The 20,017-nt window shown below is 49.1% G+C and overlaps 2 protein-coding genes across 2 annotated transcripts; one reads left to right on the top strand and one right to left on the bottom strand.

Moving 5' to 3' along the window:
* Positions 1–1,814: 1,814 nt before the first annotated feature.
* On the bottom strand, positions 1,815–10,262 carry LOC141464529 (uncharacterized). The gene is made up of 9 exons (XM_074147493.1): positions 10,202–10,262; positions 9,315–9,428; positions 6,090–7,775; positions 5,404–5,503; positions 4,585–4,733; positions 4,308–4,420; positions 3,436–3,525; positions 2,428–2,550; positions 1,815–2,009 (listed from the first exon to the last, which is right to left on the bottom strand). Exons 1-9 carry the CDS (start codon positions 10,260–10,262, stop codon positions 1,815–1,817), a joined length of 2,631 nt encoding a protein of 876 aa, XP_074003594.1.
* A 3,139-nt stretch (positions 10,263–13,401) lies between these two features.
* On the top strand, positions 13,402–18,323 carry LOC141464795 (glutamine amidotransferase-like class 1 domain-containing protein 3, mitochondrial). The gene is made up of 4 exons (XM_074147906.1): positions 13,402–13,830; positions 15,959–16,130; positions 16,820–17,021; positions 17,649–18,323. Exons 1-4 carry the CDS (start codon positions 13,723–13,725, stop codon positions 17,839–17,841), a joined length of 675 nt encoding a protein of 224 aa, XP_074004007.1. The 5' UTR covers positions 13,402–13,722; the 3' UTR covers positions 17,842–18,323.
* Positions 18,324–20,017: the final 1,694 nt, after the last annotated feature.

The raw sequence follows: 20,017 nt of genomic DNA, 5'->3' as shown, positions 1-20,017 counted from the left end.
CTTGCACCTCGCTCAGCAAAGTGAGAACAGGTTCCCTCCCACGTTCTCCCAGTGCCCTGATGCTGCAACCAAAACTTTGAGTAAGAAACAAGCACCCCAGAGAGAGAGAGAAAGAGGAAAAATGGACCCAGGTGAGGATTCCTGTGAAGAATCCAGTTTTTTAAACCACTTTTAACGCGTGGTACAGTAAAACTCATCGTTATTTGCCACGCAGGGTGGCAGCATCCCTGGTATGTTTAAGTCAGGGCTGTTTTCCCACAGCAGAAGGCTTTGCGCTGCTTCAGCGCCTCTCCAGATTAATGTTTCTTACCACGCTACCTCCAGTTTCAGTGCTTATGGATTTTTTTTTTACTGAGTTAAGGAAAGGGATGGAATTCAGCCCCGGTGTTTACAAGCTCATTAGCAGCCCTCAGCAAGGGAACTAGCACCCAGGGGGGGATGTGAGGAGTTATCTTCTCTTTCCCTCCTCTTCCCTACCCTGGAAAGTGATGGGATTTGATTTCCTTGTAAGATCCTCCCTCGCACCCTGAAATCCACAACCCTTTGACCCGCAAGGCTTTTCCCAGGTACTTACCAAGGTGATAGCACTGCCCCGTGTGACATATAACCATTTATTGAAAATATTTTATTGCTTCCTAAAAACCAGTTTTAATAAACTCCAAGGAGATACAGTAAATAGATCAGCAAAATTATTTAACAAACTGGATTACCTGGCATTTTCTTTCTCTGCAGGAAGAGAGCCAGTTCTGTAAGAACAAGCTGAGACGACCTGGTTTTGCTGGAGCTGGCAGAGGTTGAGCTCCTCTGCCTGCACAGTGTTTATGCTTAAGTTCCAGCAGAACTTCAGGTGAAACCAATGACTCAATGCATTGGGTTCAGCTGGAGTCTGATCAGCACCTTGCACCTGAGTCAGGTAAGAATAAGATCAACAGTATTTCAGAGGCTAAACGAGCCAGTAACCACATAAGTCTTTGCGAAGGAAAGCTCCTTATGTTGGTTTGAAACGTCTTTTCACCTCCTCCCGGTCAGCAGCTACCACTCTGCATACATCATGAGATACCATGAGATGTGTATGTTATGCTATAAGGTAAGAGATCAGCACCCTCAAATGTGAAATTCCTACTCTGCATAAGATAAAATGGGATGGCAGGGTCTTCCCTAATGTTCCAGCACTTCTAAGGAGATATTATTGGAGTCTCCAAAATGGTAGTTCCACCCTCACACGGACAGTGAAATACAGAAAATGGCATCTGGGATAATGGTGTTTCTTTTTAGCTTTGGGTTCTGTGATGTCTGTTTTGAACAGACACGTCAGAAAACAGCCCTGGCTCGCAAGGCCAAGCTTTGCCTCACCTGTTTTAGAAAGTTCACTGTAGTCACCAGCACAGTACCCGGATGCATCTTCCCTTCTCCCTCTCCCACTTCAAGTTTCATGCAGCATTTTTCCCTCCCAACACATAATTCTAAAACGCTTCGCGTTACCCTGTGCCCCAAACCGAAGGAATTAATTCCCCATGGGAGGAAAAAAGCTCTGCTACTCTGGGGCCAGTCTGTCACCGATATAACGCTTTCTTTGGTCATGTATGGTCTTCAGTGAGAGCTGGCAGATTCCGTAAGTGAAAATTTTCCTCCTGGGTGGTGGTGGTGGTTGGTGAGCCAGCTCTGCACGGGGGTATTTTAGCAGTATCCATAGAAAGATGAGTAAGTCACCCCTGCAGCCAGGAAACCTCTCCCATTCCCCAGTTTGACCCACATGTCATTTTTCCAGCAAACAATTTCCCAGCGAGCCCATCACTGCTTGACCTGCACGGGAGTCAGAGGCGAGTGTGATTCCTGCAGCCACCCTCGGGGGACGGGGACGGCACCGTCCCTCCCGGGGCCACTGTGCCCACCCCGTTGGGCACAGCCTGGCTGTGATTCAGATGTTCCTCCTGGCCTTTGGTGGTGCAGGTGCCACTCTTAGGGACTGGCATGTGTTTCTTCTGCACCTGCTCCAGGATCTGAAGCACCTGGAATGAGTAAACACAGCTGTGAGCAGGTTGGTAATTAGGGGGAAGCACTAATTGCTTCTCCAGCTATTGAAATAATTCCCTGTTCTCTCTCAAGCTCCGTATCTGGGCTCAGCCTGGGCATTACAGACAGCTTCTGTCTGCTCAGAGGTGTCTGGGTTAGGTCTCCTGCCCCATAGAGGTCTATGATGGTGGATCTCAGAGCTCTTTCTGCGAATGAATGGGTTTCTCCTTGCACATTCCCCATCGATGAGCTCTGCAGGCAGCATCAGGACACAGGCAACACGGACTCCGCTTTGCTGCTCTTTCTCACCACCCTGCGATAACTCCTCGTGCTATCACAGTTTTCTTCACCTCCTTATAGCACTAGGAAGCCCCCAGTCTGAAACTCACTTAATAAAATCAAGATTAATTTTACCTGAGACTTGGGGATGATACCAACTCTGAAGAATCCTATGTTTCCGCTGTCGATTTTGGTGCAGTCCACCACGGTGGAGGCAATGTTCTCTGGAGAAGGCCCATCACAAAGGACTGCATCCACCTGAAGAGCAACAGATGTTCACACCAAGTTCCCCCCCAGGAACTTGGGAAAAAGAGAGGGCAGTTTCCCCGTCACAACAGCAAGTAATTATCATCAAGGGCAACTCTGCTTCCTCCAACCCCACTGTATTGACGCTAAGGGCTGAATTTGGGAATGAATGAACTTAATAAAAGCAAAGAAAGAGCGAGTTCAATGGGGCGTAGGTCAGCAGTACAGTAAAGACAGGTTTACGTCAGTTGAGGAGCTTTGAAGAAGTGCCATCCACAAAGCAAATGTATAGGAAACCAGATTTTTGAGGAGTTAGAAGTGGAAGATTTGTACCATCTTTTGTTTAAAACTGCCCTCAGGTAAGTGTAGTACTCTCGGGATGTAGCAGTGACGTGAACAACAGCCATTTGAATGGCCACGACCATTGTACTGCCAGAACTTATGAAAAGTTCTAAAAGCCAGGGATGTTTTAAAGCTTTGGCAGCAGTGTCAGACCAGCTTCAGCTTTAGATGGGAATCCCCTGTGCTCTGAGAGTTCATCGCCAGCTGGAGCCCTGGCGCCTTCAGGCATCAGTGGGTTTATTGCCTGTAAGCAAAGAAGCATTTTTTCGTTGCTCGTATCGTTCTGTGCTGGAAGATGAACTAACGCACGTTGCCAAGCCATAACTATACTGTCTAAAACAGAAGCATTTTGGTTTTCCACCAAGTTCTGTATTTTACACTGTTCTTTCACTCTGACACCAACGTGAGGATTGTCCATGAGATTTTTTTAATGAGTTCCTCTCCCAGGTTCTTGATATCACCTATTGATTTGCCTACTGGAACGAAGTGGTTGCGTTCCTCCATCCCCACATCTTTTGGGACCGGATGGAATGAAGAGACAGAGAGCTCCATTACCTTATTTCCCAGCTTGGCATAGACTTGGTTGTGGTGTGTTGTGTCTGCCTCTCCCGTTGGGTTGGCTGAGGTGACCACAATGGGGCCAACCTGGTGACAGAAAAATGGGAATGAAAGCTCTGATCCGCTTTTGCCGTATCAAACAGACGACTTGAACTCCGAAGTTCACTCGTGAGTCTCTCTGACTCTGAAGAGAGCTCAGTGTGACTCACCCAGGTAGAGACACCTACTTTGTAGGCAACTATAGTCCCACCAAAATCTGTGCACGGGTGACTAACACCCCGCTGAACTGGGGTTTCCTGATGTTGGTCAGGAAAGAACATTTTGTTTTCCCGCACCAGCAATTGCCAAAGACCTACAATGTCTGTCCCAGAAATGAACAGAACGTGCAGGGTGTTGCAGTTCCTCTGGCCTTCTGAAGTTATTCTGGCTTCAGATAAGCCTGTGCTTGCAACACAAGTGTTCTGTGTAGGAAATCGGACAAAGTGTCTGTTAATTACATCTTTTCTGGCTTTCTGACCCAGTGGTTATTCCTTTCACTCTCTTTTCTGCAAGAAACCCAGCTACCAGCTGCCTGCATACCCCATGCCTTCCCAATGATATTTTTCTTGTGGAAGTTACTCATTTTAGCACTTTTCACTCCCCAAACCTGTCTGAACATGCTTGGATCCTCACTTCACAGAGAAAAGAAACATAAGAGGAGAGGTGACATGCCAAGAAGTGTGCTCCAGCCTCTCACTGTCCTCCTCTCCTCTCTCCAGCAACCAGAGGACCTGGGTGCTTGTGATGGACACCAAGCCAAGTCCCTGGACAGCGAGATGGTGAAGTCTGGTTGCCAGCACTGCTGGGATGAGTGTGCTCTGGCCACTCACCAAGTCGATGAGGTGTGTGGTGACAGAGCAGTCGGGGATGCGGATGGCAACGCTCTGAGGGGTACCGACGTATTTAGCAGAGTCCTTCATTCCCAGGAAGTCCACCCATTCACCTGGAGAAGGAAGAGTCACATTACTTATGAACGTACATCAGTCCCAACACAATGGATCTTACCAGAGATATCGTCATGGAGTCAGCATGGGGATGCCTGATATAAAATTGGAGGTTCAAAGCCAAAGCTCTCCAGAGACCTTGGAAGTAACAGTGTTTCCTCACCTCTGGGAACCACCAAGCTGATAGGTGATGGCCAGGCAGCCTCCATGAAGTCCCAGAGGAGGGGACTGATCAAATGCTTTGCAGGTTCCAGTTGCTTCAGGCTAGAAATCCAGAGTGACATGGGGCGATCCTGAGCCTGGCGCTTGGACCTGGGAAGGAGGCAAGGAAAAATGAGCCTGGAAGTAAGACGGGGATTTAATTTCATGCTGAAAAGGAAATTGTGTTGGTGAGGCCTGGAGGTGCATAGGTTCTGCCCCAGGTCACTGGTAGTAAAAGTAGGACTGTTCAACAGATGACCTGACAGGAGGGAACATTAATGGCTATTCCAATCAGGAATGTCTCCTCCAAATAAAGGTTTTAGCTTCTTGCACAGTGATGGGTAGAAGTCCCAACTACCCAAGTTCTGGGGAAATCCCACCAATGAGGGGTCCCGGCTGCTTACAAAAGTACATCTAGAGGCATCTGCTAAACACCAGAGGGGTTTTGATTGTGAAAAAATATATATACAAATATGTGTAATAATCCCCTGCCCCATTTGTCACTTCTTTGGGTTTCCTTGTGATATCCAAGCTACCTGGCTCCAACACCTGCCAGGAGACCTCAATATCCTAGAAAATAATCCCAGCTCAACTGTCGCCTTTCCTCATTCAGGTTTTCTCCCCCAGGTTCCTCACCTTGTTCTTCCCATGAAGGCTAAGCTACGTGTCTCACTGCTCTCCACGGCTGCTGTAGCCACTACTCAGCAGCAACTCTAAGTCCTAGAGGCTTCTTTAGACTCACCAAGGAAGCCCTCACTGGGGCAGCAAGGCAAATACTTACTGGTGAGCCTTCTCCACAGCGTCAGGCCGATTACAGGCTGCCACAAGCACATACACAGTATCTGTGGGGATGCCGCAAGTCCCTCCGTTCTTCAGGATATCTGTTGGCATGTGAACAGGGCAGAACCCCTTGAGTGACTAGAAGTGAGGGGCTGTAATTCAGGGAAGAGCTGTCACAGACAAAACAGCCAATTCGGTGCTCTCATCTCTCCTTTGCCCAACTAAAACAAAGCATTTCCTCTGACAGTGCATTTTCTAGCATTCATCCAAGAGGAGATCTGGCACTTAGGGGAGTTCTGGGCCTCATTCATCAGGGCCAGAAGCCATTCAGCCCTGTGGAGAGAGCAAGCACTGCGCATTTGCCCTGCTTTCTCTGTGCAAAGCTTTCGGTGGCAGCCCCAGCCTGGGGGATTCGCGTGTCTCAGGTTGGACGGGCAGACAGGGGTATGACACAGGAGAAGCAGCAACAAATTCACTGCTGAACCCAGCCCCTCTCAAGGAACTGGTCCTATTGCCCCCAGAGTGTATTTAGCTTCTAATGACTCTTGTAACTTGGCCCACTTTGTCAAAATGCCATCAGATTATCACGGTTTCCACATCTGGATTGGAAAAATGTCCTTTTAAGAGTAACGTTCCGCTACAGAACCTCCCAGATTTTACCCTCCACCCCCAACGTTATTCCCTTACCTGCAATTCTCTTGACTGAGGAAGCTTTCCTGGCAGGCAGGTGAAGGCACTTGGTCATTCCTCCCCCCACACCACTAAGCTGCACAATGGGCCTACCCATTGGTAAGCAGGAACCCTCAAAGACGCTGTTGAAAAGGGCAGAGAGGAAGCAGTAAAAGCTGACCAGGCCGAAGATGAGAGTGGCAGCAATGTCATAGCCAGCTGGAAGGGCATGGATGGCATCCAGCAGGAAGCTGACAGCGATGAGCAGGAAAGTGAGTGAGTAGAAGAACCAGGCAGTGTTTAAGAAAAGCGTGCAGAAGACAATGAAGCAATTGAAAAGCATGAATGCAATGATGCCTACGGCTGCGTGGAAGCTTCTGGTAGTGCCATAGAGGCCACCATATCTTGTCAAGCCCCAGATGATCCACATGACAGCATACAGAATGAAGGCACTGCTCTCCAGGGTCTTACCCCGGGCAAAGGCCACTGAGCCACCTAAGAGCTTAAGGATCCCACCAGCTACCACCACCCATGGAATTACCACAGTGGCGAGTGGAGCCTGTGGGTCCCCTGTCATTGTCATAGCAAAAGAAGCGAGGACACTGCATGCATAGCCAAGCACTTCTGCGTCTGCATATTTGGAATACCCTAGGTAGGGAGCGTGAAGGTCTGCCCCTTCACGAAGCTTCAGAAAACTGCTGCGGGCAAGGAGGGCCTTCACAGCATCCTTCCCTGTTGGGATCTTGGCATTGGCTCTCCCATTGTACAGGTGAATTAGAGTCATCAAGGCAGACGCCACGAAGATGGCCACATCCACGCCTTGGGGTCCACCTTCAAAAAACCCCTTGGGACGGCAAGCTAACGCAATGCAGTAGGCTACATAGAACAGCAGATACAGGCCATCCACTGGGCTCTTAAAAGTGAGAAAAAGAGCCAAGACAGCAAAAAGGATCGAGAAAACCACGAGGAATGGCGTAGGGAAAGATGGCTCCTCTGGTTGCCAGATTGGGTACAGAAGGCAATAGCCTCCAGCAAATTTCAGGATGGAAGTGAAACCAAAGAACGTGGCCATTAGTACATCCATGGCACGGTATGACAGAATGCAGATACCGATCTGGTAGATCCCAGCCGCCCACAGCCAGGGCACTTGTCCGATAAATAGTTTGCCAGTGACGCCCAGGAGCCTGCAGCCGAAGACACTGGCAGAAAGCATGTTCAGGATCAGACTGGTGACTGCAAAATCATTCACGCTGCCACTGGTGGGTTGGATCGGTTCATGGGTCTTTTTCGTGGCCAGATCTGTGCCAGGGAGGGCAATTTTCTCTTTGGTTAGGAAATAGAGAATCCTTCCCAGACCAAAATAACCGCCAACCAAACAGACAACCATATAATTGCAAGCCACAGCAGAGGAACCGAAAGCTGTGCTGTAATGCATGGCAACTTCATGAGCACTGGCAAGTGAGACAGCAGAAGCAACCAGAGCTAGGATGACCTCTCTGCACAGGAAGCCCACCACTGCAATAATGAGTAGTGCCAAGGTAAACGTGACCAGGCCAGGCACCAAGGCATTGCGGAAATCACCGGTGTCGTTCAAAACTCCTTGCCCTCCCAGGATGAAGACCACTCCATAGCCACACCACAACACTGAGATGGTCAGGCAGAGGGACAAGAACAGGGAGGCATTTCTTAGGCTTCTCCGAATTCCTGTGAAAGAAATGACAATGGAGACACAACTGTGGTTTCGAGAGAGCAGGTTATGGAACACGGTAGGTAGGACAGGCAGCTGGTTTGTTGGAACCATGACTACATGGAGCTCACGTGGAGCTGCACAGGTCCTGCATGATGTTCGACGGAGCTATGATGAGTTTGGGTAGGTCTGCACCATGCCCCATCACACCGTGCAGACATGACCATAAGGACTCCACAGCACAACTTCATCAGAGTGCCTGAGGTGAGCTCAAAGCACTTGAGTTCCTCCAACTGAGTACTGTACCATGCAGTTTGCCCTGATAAAGTCAAGGCTCAACAAACCCTTGTCTTCTCTTCCTCAAGACACCTACAAGACTCAATAACAAGCCCATCATACATTAATGCAAATCATGTCCTGACACCTCTTTCTTTTGGGTTGCCTGGGGGTTTGGGTTGTTCCTGCTGTAAGCTGTCAGGCCCAATGTCTGAACCACAAGTGTCATACAACCTGCTGGATCCCATAAATAATTGAGCCTTCTCAGAAGACAGAGCATAGGAATTGCAAAACTCATTCCTTCTCAAGAACTATCCTGATCCTCCAAATGACAAAGACCTTGATTTAAAATAATTCAAGTTGAATGGAACCCACCTTCCCCCCAAACAATATCACAAAGTACCTTATTTTGACTGCTATACTTTCTCACCTCACAATGTGAGGACACTGATCAGCAGGGATAGACCCAAAAGCTTCCTTCCAAGCTGGAGCTTTGTAATGGACCAATGCTTCATTTCTTCCTCAAAATCATACAGCTTTGTGAGCCAGACTCAAGTTGGGAAGGGAAGCAAGAGCTCTGCTGAACGAGTCCCCAAGCTGCCAAGGACTGCAATCACACAAGTATTCATCTCCTGGAACAAGGGAGCACAGAAGCTCCTGCCTTTGGTAGGGGGCTGTTGATTCCCACCAGCTGTGAACCACCACCTGCCCAGTGGTCCATTCCACATGGTCCCATCAATACAGCTGCTTCTACTAATGCTTTGTGCCACCACTGACTGAGAGAAGAGGTGAACCTACATTTTACGGGTTAAAATATGTAGTGCCTCTCCCAAGCTGTCTGCTTGGTAGAGGAAAAACTACCAGCATCAAATCTTGGATTTTCAAGTCCTCATCACTCTGAGCTAAAAAGGAGAAATAACTCAGCATTCATTCTAAAAAGTGTGGACTTTGTTATAGCCAGTGGTTTTTTTTCTCTTGGCACTTACACATCAACATGTCATTTCAATCCTCGGGTGTCCAAAGCACCCTCAGAAAGCCTGGGAACCGTTTAGAGAGAAATCATCTATTCAGTCTGTTGAAACTCTCAGAGATTCTGGTAAAGCATTTGTTCAAAACTAACACTGATTTCTTTGGTTGCCTGTATAGGAAAAATGTGCTGAAGGAATCAGTGCTCTGGCAAAGCTGCCACGCTTCGTATGAACCTGTTGGGAGAGGAGACCAAATACACACAAAGCTGTAGAAGGGGGAGGCCTTGAAGCCCCCCGCCCTCCGAGTCTTACCTGTGTATGCCAAAAGAGATGATAAAATCAAGAGAAGTACTCCCAGAGCTGTGCTGGGGATCAGGGGGGACGCTCTGGGTACACTGTAGAAATGCACTGCCAGCAGGAGAGACCCTGTGTGCGACAAGGGAGGTGGAAAAAAAGAAAGAGCTTGTAAACTTTGCCCCCCCAAAAAAATGCCAGGAGAGAAGTAGAGTGGCAAGAGCAGGGAATAGAGCAAAAAATAACAGTAGAAGATCTGCAAATAATGAAATCTAAGGAGCTTGGGAGGGGGTGCTGTAACTTGGTTTGCATCCAAGGTCTCACCTCTTTCTGGGAGCCTGGTTTTAAGAAACTTGAACTTAATCCTGTTTGAGAGTGCTCCCCCGTTGTCAGATAAAGGTAAAAATCAGCGCTCCGATCCCAGCTACACAACAGGCAGACAGACGCACACACACCCCACAGATGATCACACACGCCTTGTGCCTATGGAAAACTAGGCTGAAAACGAAAAGGGGGAGCCCTCAGAAAGATGAAATGCAAAGAAGGAGCGAATGAAAGGGGAGGGAACACCCAAAACAGAGCTGCCGGGAAAACAGCGAGAAAAGGAAAAGAGCGGAAAGCACAGCCAAAGAAAGATCATTTATGAAAATGACTATCAAAAAGTTTGGATTTGCTTCCCACCCAGGATGGATCCAGTACAAAAGTTCAGGCTAGCGCTTTAAAGCCAAGACAAATATTTTGTTGGCTGCTGAGCCAAGCACCGGGATCTCTGGATCTAAAAGCTTTGCCCAGGCAGAGGAGATTCCGAATAAACACGACTCCAGAGCCCCCATTTGAAAAAAGGGGTTGTCCATGACAGCTAGTCCCAACCCCATCCTCCCATGCCAAGAAGACTCGATCCCTACCTGCGGAAATGCCCAAGAGCCCTATGGAGGAATGCAGTGACTCAACTTTCCTGTCGGCCATCGCGGAGCGCGCTGAAGACCCAGCTGCGGGCTGAAATGCTGCCTCTCTTTCCTCCCTTAGCTCTTTATAACCAAAGCAACTCCGCTGGCCCGCGTTCCTCCCTGCTCTCCACCCCTTTTCCCTACAAACATCTTCTGTGAGCGCTCCTTTCCGCCTGCGGGAGGAAATGCAAACCAGCGCCTCGCTGCAATAAATTTCAGCCCGTGAGTCAGTCGCTGGTAGCTCCCTCCAGGGGCCTGTTAATTTTACTGTTGATTAACCCTTGTTAAAAAAGACACCTGAAAAATAACGCTGAGGGTTTATTGCTATTACTGCCTTTTTGCTTCTGCCAGTGAGGAAATTGCACGGGTTAAAATTAAGGGTTTTTTTTTAAAGAATCCATCTTGCTTTGGAGCAAACAAGTACTTTGCAAGCCCAGGAGCTCCCTGGGGACCAGTTATTTCTCCTTGCACTGGCCACGGTCCTGCTGTTTGTCCTTGTCACAGCTATGAATGCCTGGCACCACTGTCCTGTGCTGGGCAAACCCTGGGCAGGTTCAGTGCCATCCCCTGAAAGGTGACTTCTGTCCATGTGTCACTCCACATCCATCCCAGCCTCTCACAGGGAACTTCTCCAGGGTTTCGTGAGCGAGGTGTCAATGCAGACATGAATTCTGAAGACCAGCAGCGCGAGGATAACTCCAGAGGAGCTTTGCTGGCTTTCCAGGAGAACTACACACGCAGTGAGTGAGTATCCATCATTGCCATGGTCATTGCTGTATCCCAAAGGTGACGTGAAGGACCTGTTCGCAGCTTCCTACTGCTTCCCATGGAGAATGTGTGATGGGGGCACAAAGGCCTTTACCAACAGAGGAGAGGCTGCAGAAAGAGGGGGATGCTGTCCTCGGGATCGTGTTGGGTGACACGACAAGTGGGAATTAGGCAGAGAACTGTTCTGTGAGAGCTCACAGAGCTTTGACGGACAACAGGGGCTACCCTGGCTGACACTTCTGTACATTCCTCCATCGTGTTGTTGTGTGCGATGGACCAGTGCAGGGCCTGCTCCCGTGAAGGACTCAGCTCCTGTTAAAGCAAACTCCACTCTCAGCCTCTTGACAAAATAAAAGATGCAGAACAGGGTAAAGAGCTTCACACTGATATTCTGGGCTGGTCAAGGGTGACTCTGAAGAGGCCCTACGGCAGCAAACTGTGACATTCCTCTTGGTGGATCCTGCTCTATGTCCCCCCATAAGTCACATTCCACAGCCAGGGCTGGAGGACAGAAAAGCCGTTGGAAATAGGACATAGAGCGGCACAGACTGAAGCTCAAAGACAAGCCTCCAGCATCACCCAGGAGGCATTAGATCTGTAGCAGCACCCAGAACAACCCCAGACTGTCTGGGTCCACAGATAACATGGACCTCCTGCTCTCTGGGCCAGTTGGAGCATGATGAAATGCTTCCATCACGCAGCTGGAGCCCTCTAACGGCTCCCCAAGTTTCCTGATTTCTTCAGTGCTTTGGAGGACAGTTATCTTTAACTGTGTCCACCCCTCAAGAAGAACTTTGAGGCAACAGGGTTCCTTCATGTTCATCTTCACTGGAATATTAATGCAGATTAAAAGCAAGGTGTTAATATTAAATCCCAATGTCTCTACCATAATAAATGTGTGCGGACGTTCCCCCAGAGAATGGAATAACTCTGCTGAAAAGTATTATTTATCAAGAATATGTTTATTGCAGATAGATCTTTAGGTTCAACATGTCTGTTGAGACTGACCTTATTGCCTGGGGAAGCAAGCACTGGAAGATGCCTGGTTTGTCCAGTTACACCTAACTAATTATACCAGTAAGGGGAACCAGCTCAGCCAGTTTGCAACAGGCAGGGCTAAAGGCTGTGGTTTGCAGCGAGCAGTGAGTTTGTTTAAATCATCAGCCTCTGGCTATCTTTGTTCCATCACTAAGAGGACTGCTCTCTAACCAGCTGAAGGAGGAAGAATCTCTCTGGTAAAGCTGCAGCGTGATTCAGCTGCTTTGCCACACAGGAGGAAATAATACATGTCTAAACCACAGTTAGAATACCCCAGATACCAAAACAAACAGGAGTGAAAAGGCTTTGAGTGTTTTCCACATGTCACAGTTTAATTCCTCTTCTGGGTAATAAAATTAACTGAAAGGAAAAGCCTGTGCTGGAATATTAATTCAGAGATTTTCAAGCCCAGCCTGGATGCCGTCCTGAGTAACATGCTCTGACATGCTCTGGGCAATCCTGCTTCGGCAGGGGAGTTGGACTAGATGATCTTTATGGCCCCTTCCAACTCTAAAAATTCAGTGAAATTCAGTGAAATTCAGTGAAATTAGTTGGACCTCAAGTCCTTTCTCATGTGTTTTTTGTTCCTGCTGCACAGGTAGCAGCAAGGAGTGTGCGGTGCCCGATATCACTAGTTTTAAGAGATAAATGCAGTAAATAAAGTCACATCCATTAGCAATGAGTACCTTCCTCACGCCTGCCATGACTAACAAACTTGCCAAAAACACTATTTCATTATACACAGGATGTACTTCATGTCTCTTCCAAATATGATAGAGACGCGAGGAATATTTCTTATAAATACCCCTTGAAAAACATCCTCCAGCACGAGGGGTTTGTTCTCTGAAGAACGGCAAGACAGCCTCAACAGGCCACAGCTATTCCAACGGTGCAAAGCTGAAATAGAGAGGCACAGAATCTTCTCGGCTGGGAGCATGTTAAGGACAAGGAAGAACTCACTGTGTGAGCGAGGGAGTTTCCCCACCGCAGGCTGCGGATCTCGCTGCCCCTTGCTCCCCCGGAGGTCAGGGCTCTGCCTGTTCCCGGCACCACTTTCCTGGCAAAGATGGTGCTGTCGACGAAGAATCAAGTTATTGTTTTCTAACGTCAGGACCCAAAGGCCAGGGAACAACTACAACTGAGTGCAAACATCTGCTCTGGGGAGCTGGGGTAGAAGGATAAGAACATTTACGGTCAGAAAAGGAAATCTTGGTGTTGAAAGGCTGAGGCTGCCTGTGTAGGATTAAAAGAAAAAGGGGCACTGGAGGAACGCACTGGCTTGAATACTTGCTCTGGGCAGGCTCCCTTTGATACAAACCTATGCGCAAAGATTTCAGTACTTTAGTCTGAAATAGAACGGAAAATCGACAACTGAGGAGGAAAAACACAGCTGCTCTGTTGAACAGGTCGCGTCAGCTGGGGATGCTTTGGAGACAACGTGCTGAGAAGATGATCTGCAAGGGAGCAGTCAGTTGAGGAAACAAATAATATTTACATGCCCTGCCTGTGGCACTGGAAATAAAACCTTCTTGCCAGTAAGAAATTCAGCCCAGCCCTCCTGGCCCCACCTGCTCCTGGGGGAGGGATCGGGCTATAAAAGGCTCCAGGCAGCGAACAGAGATGCACAGCAATTTGGGGCTCTCCAGGGAATCCTCCCGCTCCGGTGTGCGACCATGGGAAAGAGAGTGGCCGTGGTGCTGGCTGGCTGCGGGGTGTACGACGGGAGCGAGATCCACGAGGCTTCTGCCGTGCTGGTGCATCTCAGCAGGGAGGGGGCACAGGTAAGAGGCACCTCGGTGGGCTCCTGCCCCGTTTCTGCCTCCTTTTGCCCTGCTCTGCTCTTCAATATCTCCCTCTTCCAGGAAATTCTTGTCTCTGAGGAGCTTTGCAGCTCCCTGGTCTCCGCTTCTCCCTTGCAGCTGTGCTCTACAGGAGGATTGGCTCCGTGCTCCCTGTTTGAGCATGTCCAAACCCTGAAACAAACTTTCCGAAATGCCTCCTCTGTTCTTTCTGGCTCACGCTTCCTCTTTTCTGCCTCGGTGTGTCTGTTTAAAGGACTACTGTTGGTTTCGGCTGTTTGAAATTCATCTTTTTAAACCCCCAAAGATTAGAACTGAAAATAGACACGTTCTTGTGAGTTGAACTTGAACAGGGGTAAAAGAAGCAGCCGTTCTAACATCCCATTACTCACAATAGCCACTTTGCCAGACTGGAAGAGGAGGGAGAGGAGCCCTATGCAACATTGCCCTTGGCTCTGAACAACCCACAAACCTGGGTCAGAGCCGTTCTCCTGGGAACGGGGATTGCTCTATTAAATAGAGAGGCACCGTGGGGATGTCCATCATCTGCAGAGCCAGCCCGTCCAACTCCAACGCCTTCGCAGTGCGCGTTCCCTGCTTGGCTTAAAGCTGGGGCTTGTCCAAACCTTTTCTCCACTGCCTATGATTTTGCCTCCTCTCTCCTGGAGCTGCTGCAGTCGCTTCCCTCCTGCCGTACGCCGAGCTGGCAGGGTGGCAGCACCGTCCCCCACCCATCCCTTGATCGGCAGGGACCTCTAGTGGACGACACTCGGGCGTTATTTCAACACCCTCCTTTGATTTTTCGGTCATGCTTGCCTAAGGAAAGAAAGAATAAGATAGACTAGACCAGACTATTTCAGTTGGAGGGGACCTACAATGACCATCTACAGGACCTACAAGGCCAAGCTGGATGGGGCTTTGAGTAACCTGCTCTAGTGGGAGGTGCCCAGGGCAGGGGGTTGGAACTCAGTGATCTTTAAGGTCCCTTCCAACCTGAACCATTCTGTCGTTCTATGATCCAGTCCAATCACTGGACAAATTCAGGGCTGACCAAGTTAAGTCATGTTGTTAAGGGCATTGTCCAAATGCCTCTTAAACACTGCCAAACTTACGGCATCGACCACCTCTCCAGGAAGCCTGTTCCAGTATTTGACCACCCTCTCAGTAAAGAAATGCTTCCTAACGTCCAGTCTGAACCTCCCCTGGCACAGCTTTGAACCATTCCCACCCGTCCTATCACTGGACCCAGGGAGAAGAGCTCAGCACCTCCCTCCCCACATCCCCTCCTCAGGAAGCTGCAGAGCCATGAGGTCACCCCTCAGCTTCCTTTTCTCCAAACTAGACAAACCCTGAGTCCTTGGCCGCTCCTCACAGGACACGTCTCCCAGCCCTTTCACCAGCTTTGTTGCCCTTCTCTGAACACCTTTGAGTACCTTAACACCTTTCTTAAACTTCAAAGCTTGTACAGTCCCAAAATCTATCGCCCATCTGTTTGCCACCCTCCACTTTCAATCACTGCACGTCAGCTTGAAACACTTCTGAAGGAAGGGGAGTTGTTTTCCAGAAAAAGAAATACTCTGGCTTTGGGAAAAGAGTGGCTGGGGAGAAGAAACTCAAAGTCCTGTCCTTGAGGGAGGGACATGGTGTGACAGCAGCAGCCACAGGGGATGACCAGCTTTGTGGGGGCAGCTGGGGCAGGGCTGGGGCTGCTTCAGTGGAGGTGGTTCCTTGGGAGGTGGGTGGAAGACTGTAAGAAATGGCTTCACCAACAGCTCTTGCGACACCTGGTCTTCCTAGGAAGGAGAGGAGTCACTGCTCCCTCTCCAGCTCTTCACACCCCAAAACAAGCGGTGTGGGCTAAACTCTTTGGTTTCAGCTGACAACACCCTCATTCCTTTAAAGTCAGGGTAAATGTTCTTGTGCAGAAGCTTTTTTCTTTCTCCTCCCTATGACAATAACCTTCCTGATGCCAATATCACGTACAGGTGAGCCTGAAGGTCACTGCGTTCACCAGCAAAGTAACTCAAGCATTTTCATTCACAATTTATGATCTTTAACATGCTTAGGATAAATGACTGGAGGATAACAGACCTTTCCCCTCCCTCCCCAGGCAGAGGTTTATGCTCCTGATGTTGACCAGATGCATGTGGTGGACCACGTGAAAGGACAGCCCACTCAGGAGAAACGCAACGTGCTCGTTGAAAGCGCCAGAATAGCCAGAGGCAACATCAAGGATCTAGCCAAGCTGGATGTCAAGGGGCTGGATGCCCTGATCATACCGGGTAGGACAGCAGGCGGGGTTTGCGTGCCCAACGTCTTGGGAACAGCTTAGACATGCCATAAGCCTCGAATGACATGGGAGTTATGGGCTGGAGGGGAACTGGGCACTGGGGGGGAAGACAGGCTGGAAGAAGGGACTGGACATCTTCCATCTGTCCTGGCACTGGCATGTTACCTTGGAAACCCATGAGGAAAGGGCAGGTAACTGCCAGCTGAATTATCCCCTGTGCCATCTACTGAGCTTTGTACTGGGTGTGAAACTCTCCCCTCCCTCACCAACGTGCCACCTCTCTGGGGGTGACTCAGAAGCAGAAAGGCTTGGTCCAGCTGGTGATTTAGTGTCACCACGTGGTTTCAGCGGGGATGGATTAGGCCTGGAGCAAGGATTAAGAGACAAGTGAAAACTTGTCAGCCTGTTCCACCATAATTCAGAAAAGAGCTCGTGGGTGAAACACGGTACCCAACATTGACACCTTCCCACTTTGGTTCTGTATGGAAGCAAGAAAGGTGCTCTGATGTCTCATCTCCTGGCACTCACAAAGGTTCAGCTTGTCTATTTTTAATTCCTTTATCAACACTGGACAAACGCTGTCACCCACCAAATCCATTTTAGCATTCTACTAAGTAATACCTGAAAAAACCCTGCCCTGGAGTACTAATCTTCCAGTCTAATCTGCTCCTCTTTTCTCAGGTGGCTTTGGAGTGGCTAAAAACCTGAGTACTTGGGCCACCCAAGGCAAGAACTGCATCGTCTGCAAAGAGGTGGAGGACGTCCTGAAGGCATTCCACGCTGCCAAAAAGCCCATTGGCCTGTGCTGCATTTCTCCGGTGCTGGCAGCCAAAATCTTCCCAGGCTGCGAGCTGACTGTGGGTCATGACACAGAGTGTGAGAAGTGAGTAACCTTGGGGTGCTGGTAGGAAATCTCACCATGAGCATCACAGAATCAGGCACCTCCTTGGTCCCAGGGTAGGAAAGACACCAGACCATGCACTCATAAAGTTCAGCAGATCCTCTGGAGGAACAGGATGGTTGCACAAGACTTGGTGGGGTTAAGCGAGGGAGGGAGTTCAACTGTCCTTACTCATATGGGGAAGCTGTGACCAAATTCTCCCAGTGGCAGGGAAGGAACTATGGTAGATCTTGCTTTGAAGGACTAGGGAGTAATGCCACTTGAAGGAAGCTGGTGGAAAAAGACCTCCAAACCTAAACACAAAGTCTGGAATGGGCAGACTCAAGTAGTGGAACATCCACAGTGGAACATCAAGGTCTTATGTTGGCTTATTCAGTTTATTTTGTCTTACTCAGATTTTTAACTCACTGTAGTCTGGAGGTTTTCCTGGTTTTATAATGCTGGAGAAACTCCTTTGATAGGAAAAGATTTGGATCCTATTGAGCAGGCTTTCTGTAGGGACCATCCATATCTCTGTAATCAACAGAATTCTCACTCTATGCCTTCGTCAAATCGCTCTGTGCAATGATGGCTCCCACACGCAGGGTTTATTCTCTTCTCTTCTTGTAGGTGGCCTTACGCAAAGACTGCTGACACCATGAAGGAGCTGGGTTGCAAGCATGTGAACAAACACGTCACTGAAATCCACGTGGACGTGAAGAACAAGCTGGTGACCACCAGCGCCTTCATGTGCAACGCTCCCATTCACGAGATCTACGATGGCATCGGAAAAATGGTCAAAGAAGTGGTTAGACTGGCCTGAAGGCCACAGAATCCACCTCCTCTGGAGTGATACCGAGCCCTGGATAACCTTCTTCCCCTTTTACACCCACACGTCAACAGGCAAACTGCCCCTCGGACAGAGGTCCTCCCCCCCACCAGACCACTGGTGGCTGCTGAGGAGGGAGAACTCCGGAGCAATGGAAGCGCCGTGGTGTCCTACCAAGGAGACACCACTTGCTGCTGGAGTGTGGACACACACTGAACCCAGCAGAGCTTCCACAGGGCTCAAATACAGTTGTTGTCTTTGGTTCCGAGTGGCCGAAGAGCTGCCTGGGTCACCTCAGCCACAACCGGGCTGACCTGACACATCATGTCAACAGGAATCGGTCCCTTTCTGACATTCCTTACGCATCCACCTTTGCCAGTCACTCCAGAGCTCCCCCCCTCACCAAACAGATGAATTACCGGCAAAAGGAAGGAACACGGTTCTGCTATCGAATAAAATCTGACACTTTTTACATGAGCTGAATTCTGCTGTCATTTTTCTGCTTTTTACTCTGGATTAGGACACGCTTTTAGCGCTACTGGGTGGCCAACGAGCAGGGAAAACAGTACAGGAATAAGTCACAAATCCCACTTGTTTTGCTAGGGTTTGGTAGAACCCTGACTTGGGCATGAATAGGACATGGGTGACAGCAGAATCAAACCAACGTCAGCATCCAGGTCTAACGGGAAGAGGTTAAATTCTTCCCTTTTATTAACAGAAAACCCACTAGGATGGCACGGAGTATTTTGGAAGCAGCTTTCCATGCTGCTCCCAGGCAGATAGAGCCCAGGATGAGGGTCAGGCAGCCCAGAGAAAGCCGTGCAATTCCCAGTCTCCAGGAAAATTCCTAGAAAGCACCTGGAAGCAGCAATTCTGCATTGCAACAGGCAGAGATCCCCGTGTGGCCGGGACCTGAAGGGCGAGCTGGGAAATGGCTGGGGGATAGCAAAGTCTGGCAAGCAGAAGGCACTGAAAACGAGCCAGAATTGGGCAGAGCTGTCCAGATAAGTCCGGACACGGGTTTTTAAGGGCTGAGGGAATCATTTCTCCGTGTAATCTGACCGTTCTGTGGGAGCTGTGAACAGCACAGCGACTTACGCCCGGCGGAAGCAAGGAGGATTCAGCCTTGACCCGACAACAGTGCCGCAGTATTCCGTAGCTCACTCTCACGGTTAACCAGCATCATTTAACATAAACCATGCTTTATTTCTCTCCTGTCGTCGAGGAGCTCAATTCCAGCCCCTGGATGCTGACAGGTTTGTCTCCATTAAGTTCAGGAGCTTTTTAGATGGAAGTTGGTATGTTCTTCTTAAAATAGGTTCTCATTATACAGGTGACATCATATAATCATTACAGCCTGAGCTGTTCAGTTCTCTCCGTGTAAAACGTTTTCTAAGCCAGCAGTGATTTTCTGAGGCTCTTCTCAGCAAACCCTTCAGGCTTTTTTACATCCTTTTCAAAACACACATATTTTTGCACTCTCACCAACATGGAAAGATCTCTCAAGACTACACTGGTGGCCAGGCTGGGAAGAAATTTCCCCACGTCCTGCAGCGGTGCTACAAAGAGGGGTTCAAGCACATCTGGCAGTGGCAGAACAGCCCAGAGGAGCAGCAACTCTACCCAGGTTTCTCATGAAAATGTAGTTTATCCAGTCACTTTTCTGTGTTACCTTTTTTCCACTGATTCTCCTACCAAAAATTTTCATCCCATTGGCCACCTTCTATAACGTTCTGGGAAGGTGTAAAAGCCACCAAGACACAAAGGACCAGCCAGTTTGGGGACAGCAGCTGCCAGGAAGTGGGGGGACATGTTTTTTAGCACAAAAAGCCCACTGTTCCCTTTGTCCTTCGACAATCCCCTGGAGTGAACTGCCAGTATCCCAACCACAGAGTATCATTCAGTCTGAATTAGTAATTAATTAGGATGGAAACACAAATCCAGGGGAGACCAGGCCTCAGAACTGCCATTTTCTCCCATACTGTTACTTCTGAAGGGGAATCCACAGCTTAAGCTGTTCGTTACCTTTTGGAAAGCAACTGTTCCCAAGCCCTGGGACTCTTGTCCTTTGCACAATGCACGAGTTCAGACAAGGTACAGAAGTTTCTGCCTTAAGCGCTAACTTCAGAGAGTTATACAGGATTTCTGAGATTAAGAATGTTTTGACTGA

The sequence above is a fragment of the Numenius arquata genome, chromosome 5 (assembly GCF_964106895.1).
Source record: "Numenius arquata chromosome 5, bNumArq3.hap1.1, whole genome shotgun sequence".
Lineage (NCBI taxonomy): Eukaryota > Metazoa > Chordata > Aves > Charadriiformes > Scolopacidae > Numenius > Numenius arquata.
This window is presented reverse-complemented; position numbering and strand designations above follow the sequence as displayed.

Excerpts from the sequence above, each read along its gene's own strand:
- LOC141464529 (XM_074147493.1), bottom strand. The coding sequence starts at position 10,262 with ATGGCCGACAGGAAAGTTGAGTCACTGCATTCCTCCATAGGGCTCTTG. Across the intron at positions 7,776-9,314 it reads ATCTCTTTTGGCATACACAG|GAATTCGGAGAAGCCTAAGA; the intron begins GTAAGACTCGGA and ends TTTCTTTCACAG. Across the intron at positions 2,551-3,435 it reads ATGCCAAGCTGGGAAATAAG|GTGGATGCAGTCCTTTGTGA; the intron begins GTAATGGAGCTC and ends GTTGCTCTTCAG.
- LOC141464795 (XM_074147906.1), top strand. The coding sequence starts at position 13,723 with ATGGGAAAGAGAGTGGCCGTGGTGCTGGCTGGCTGCGGGGTGTACGAC. Across the intron at positions 13,831-15,958 it reads TCAGCAGGGAGGGGGCACAG|GCAGAGGTTTATGCTCCTGA; the intron begins GTAAGAGGCACC and ends CTCCCTCCCCAG. Across the intron at positions 17,022-17,648 it reads CATGACACAGAGTGTGAGAA|GTGGCCTTACGCAAAGACTG; the intron begins GTGAGTAACCTT and ends CTCTTCTTGTAG.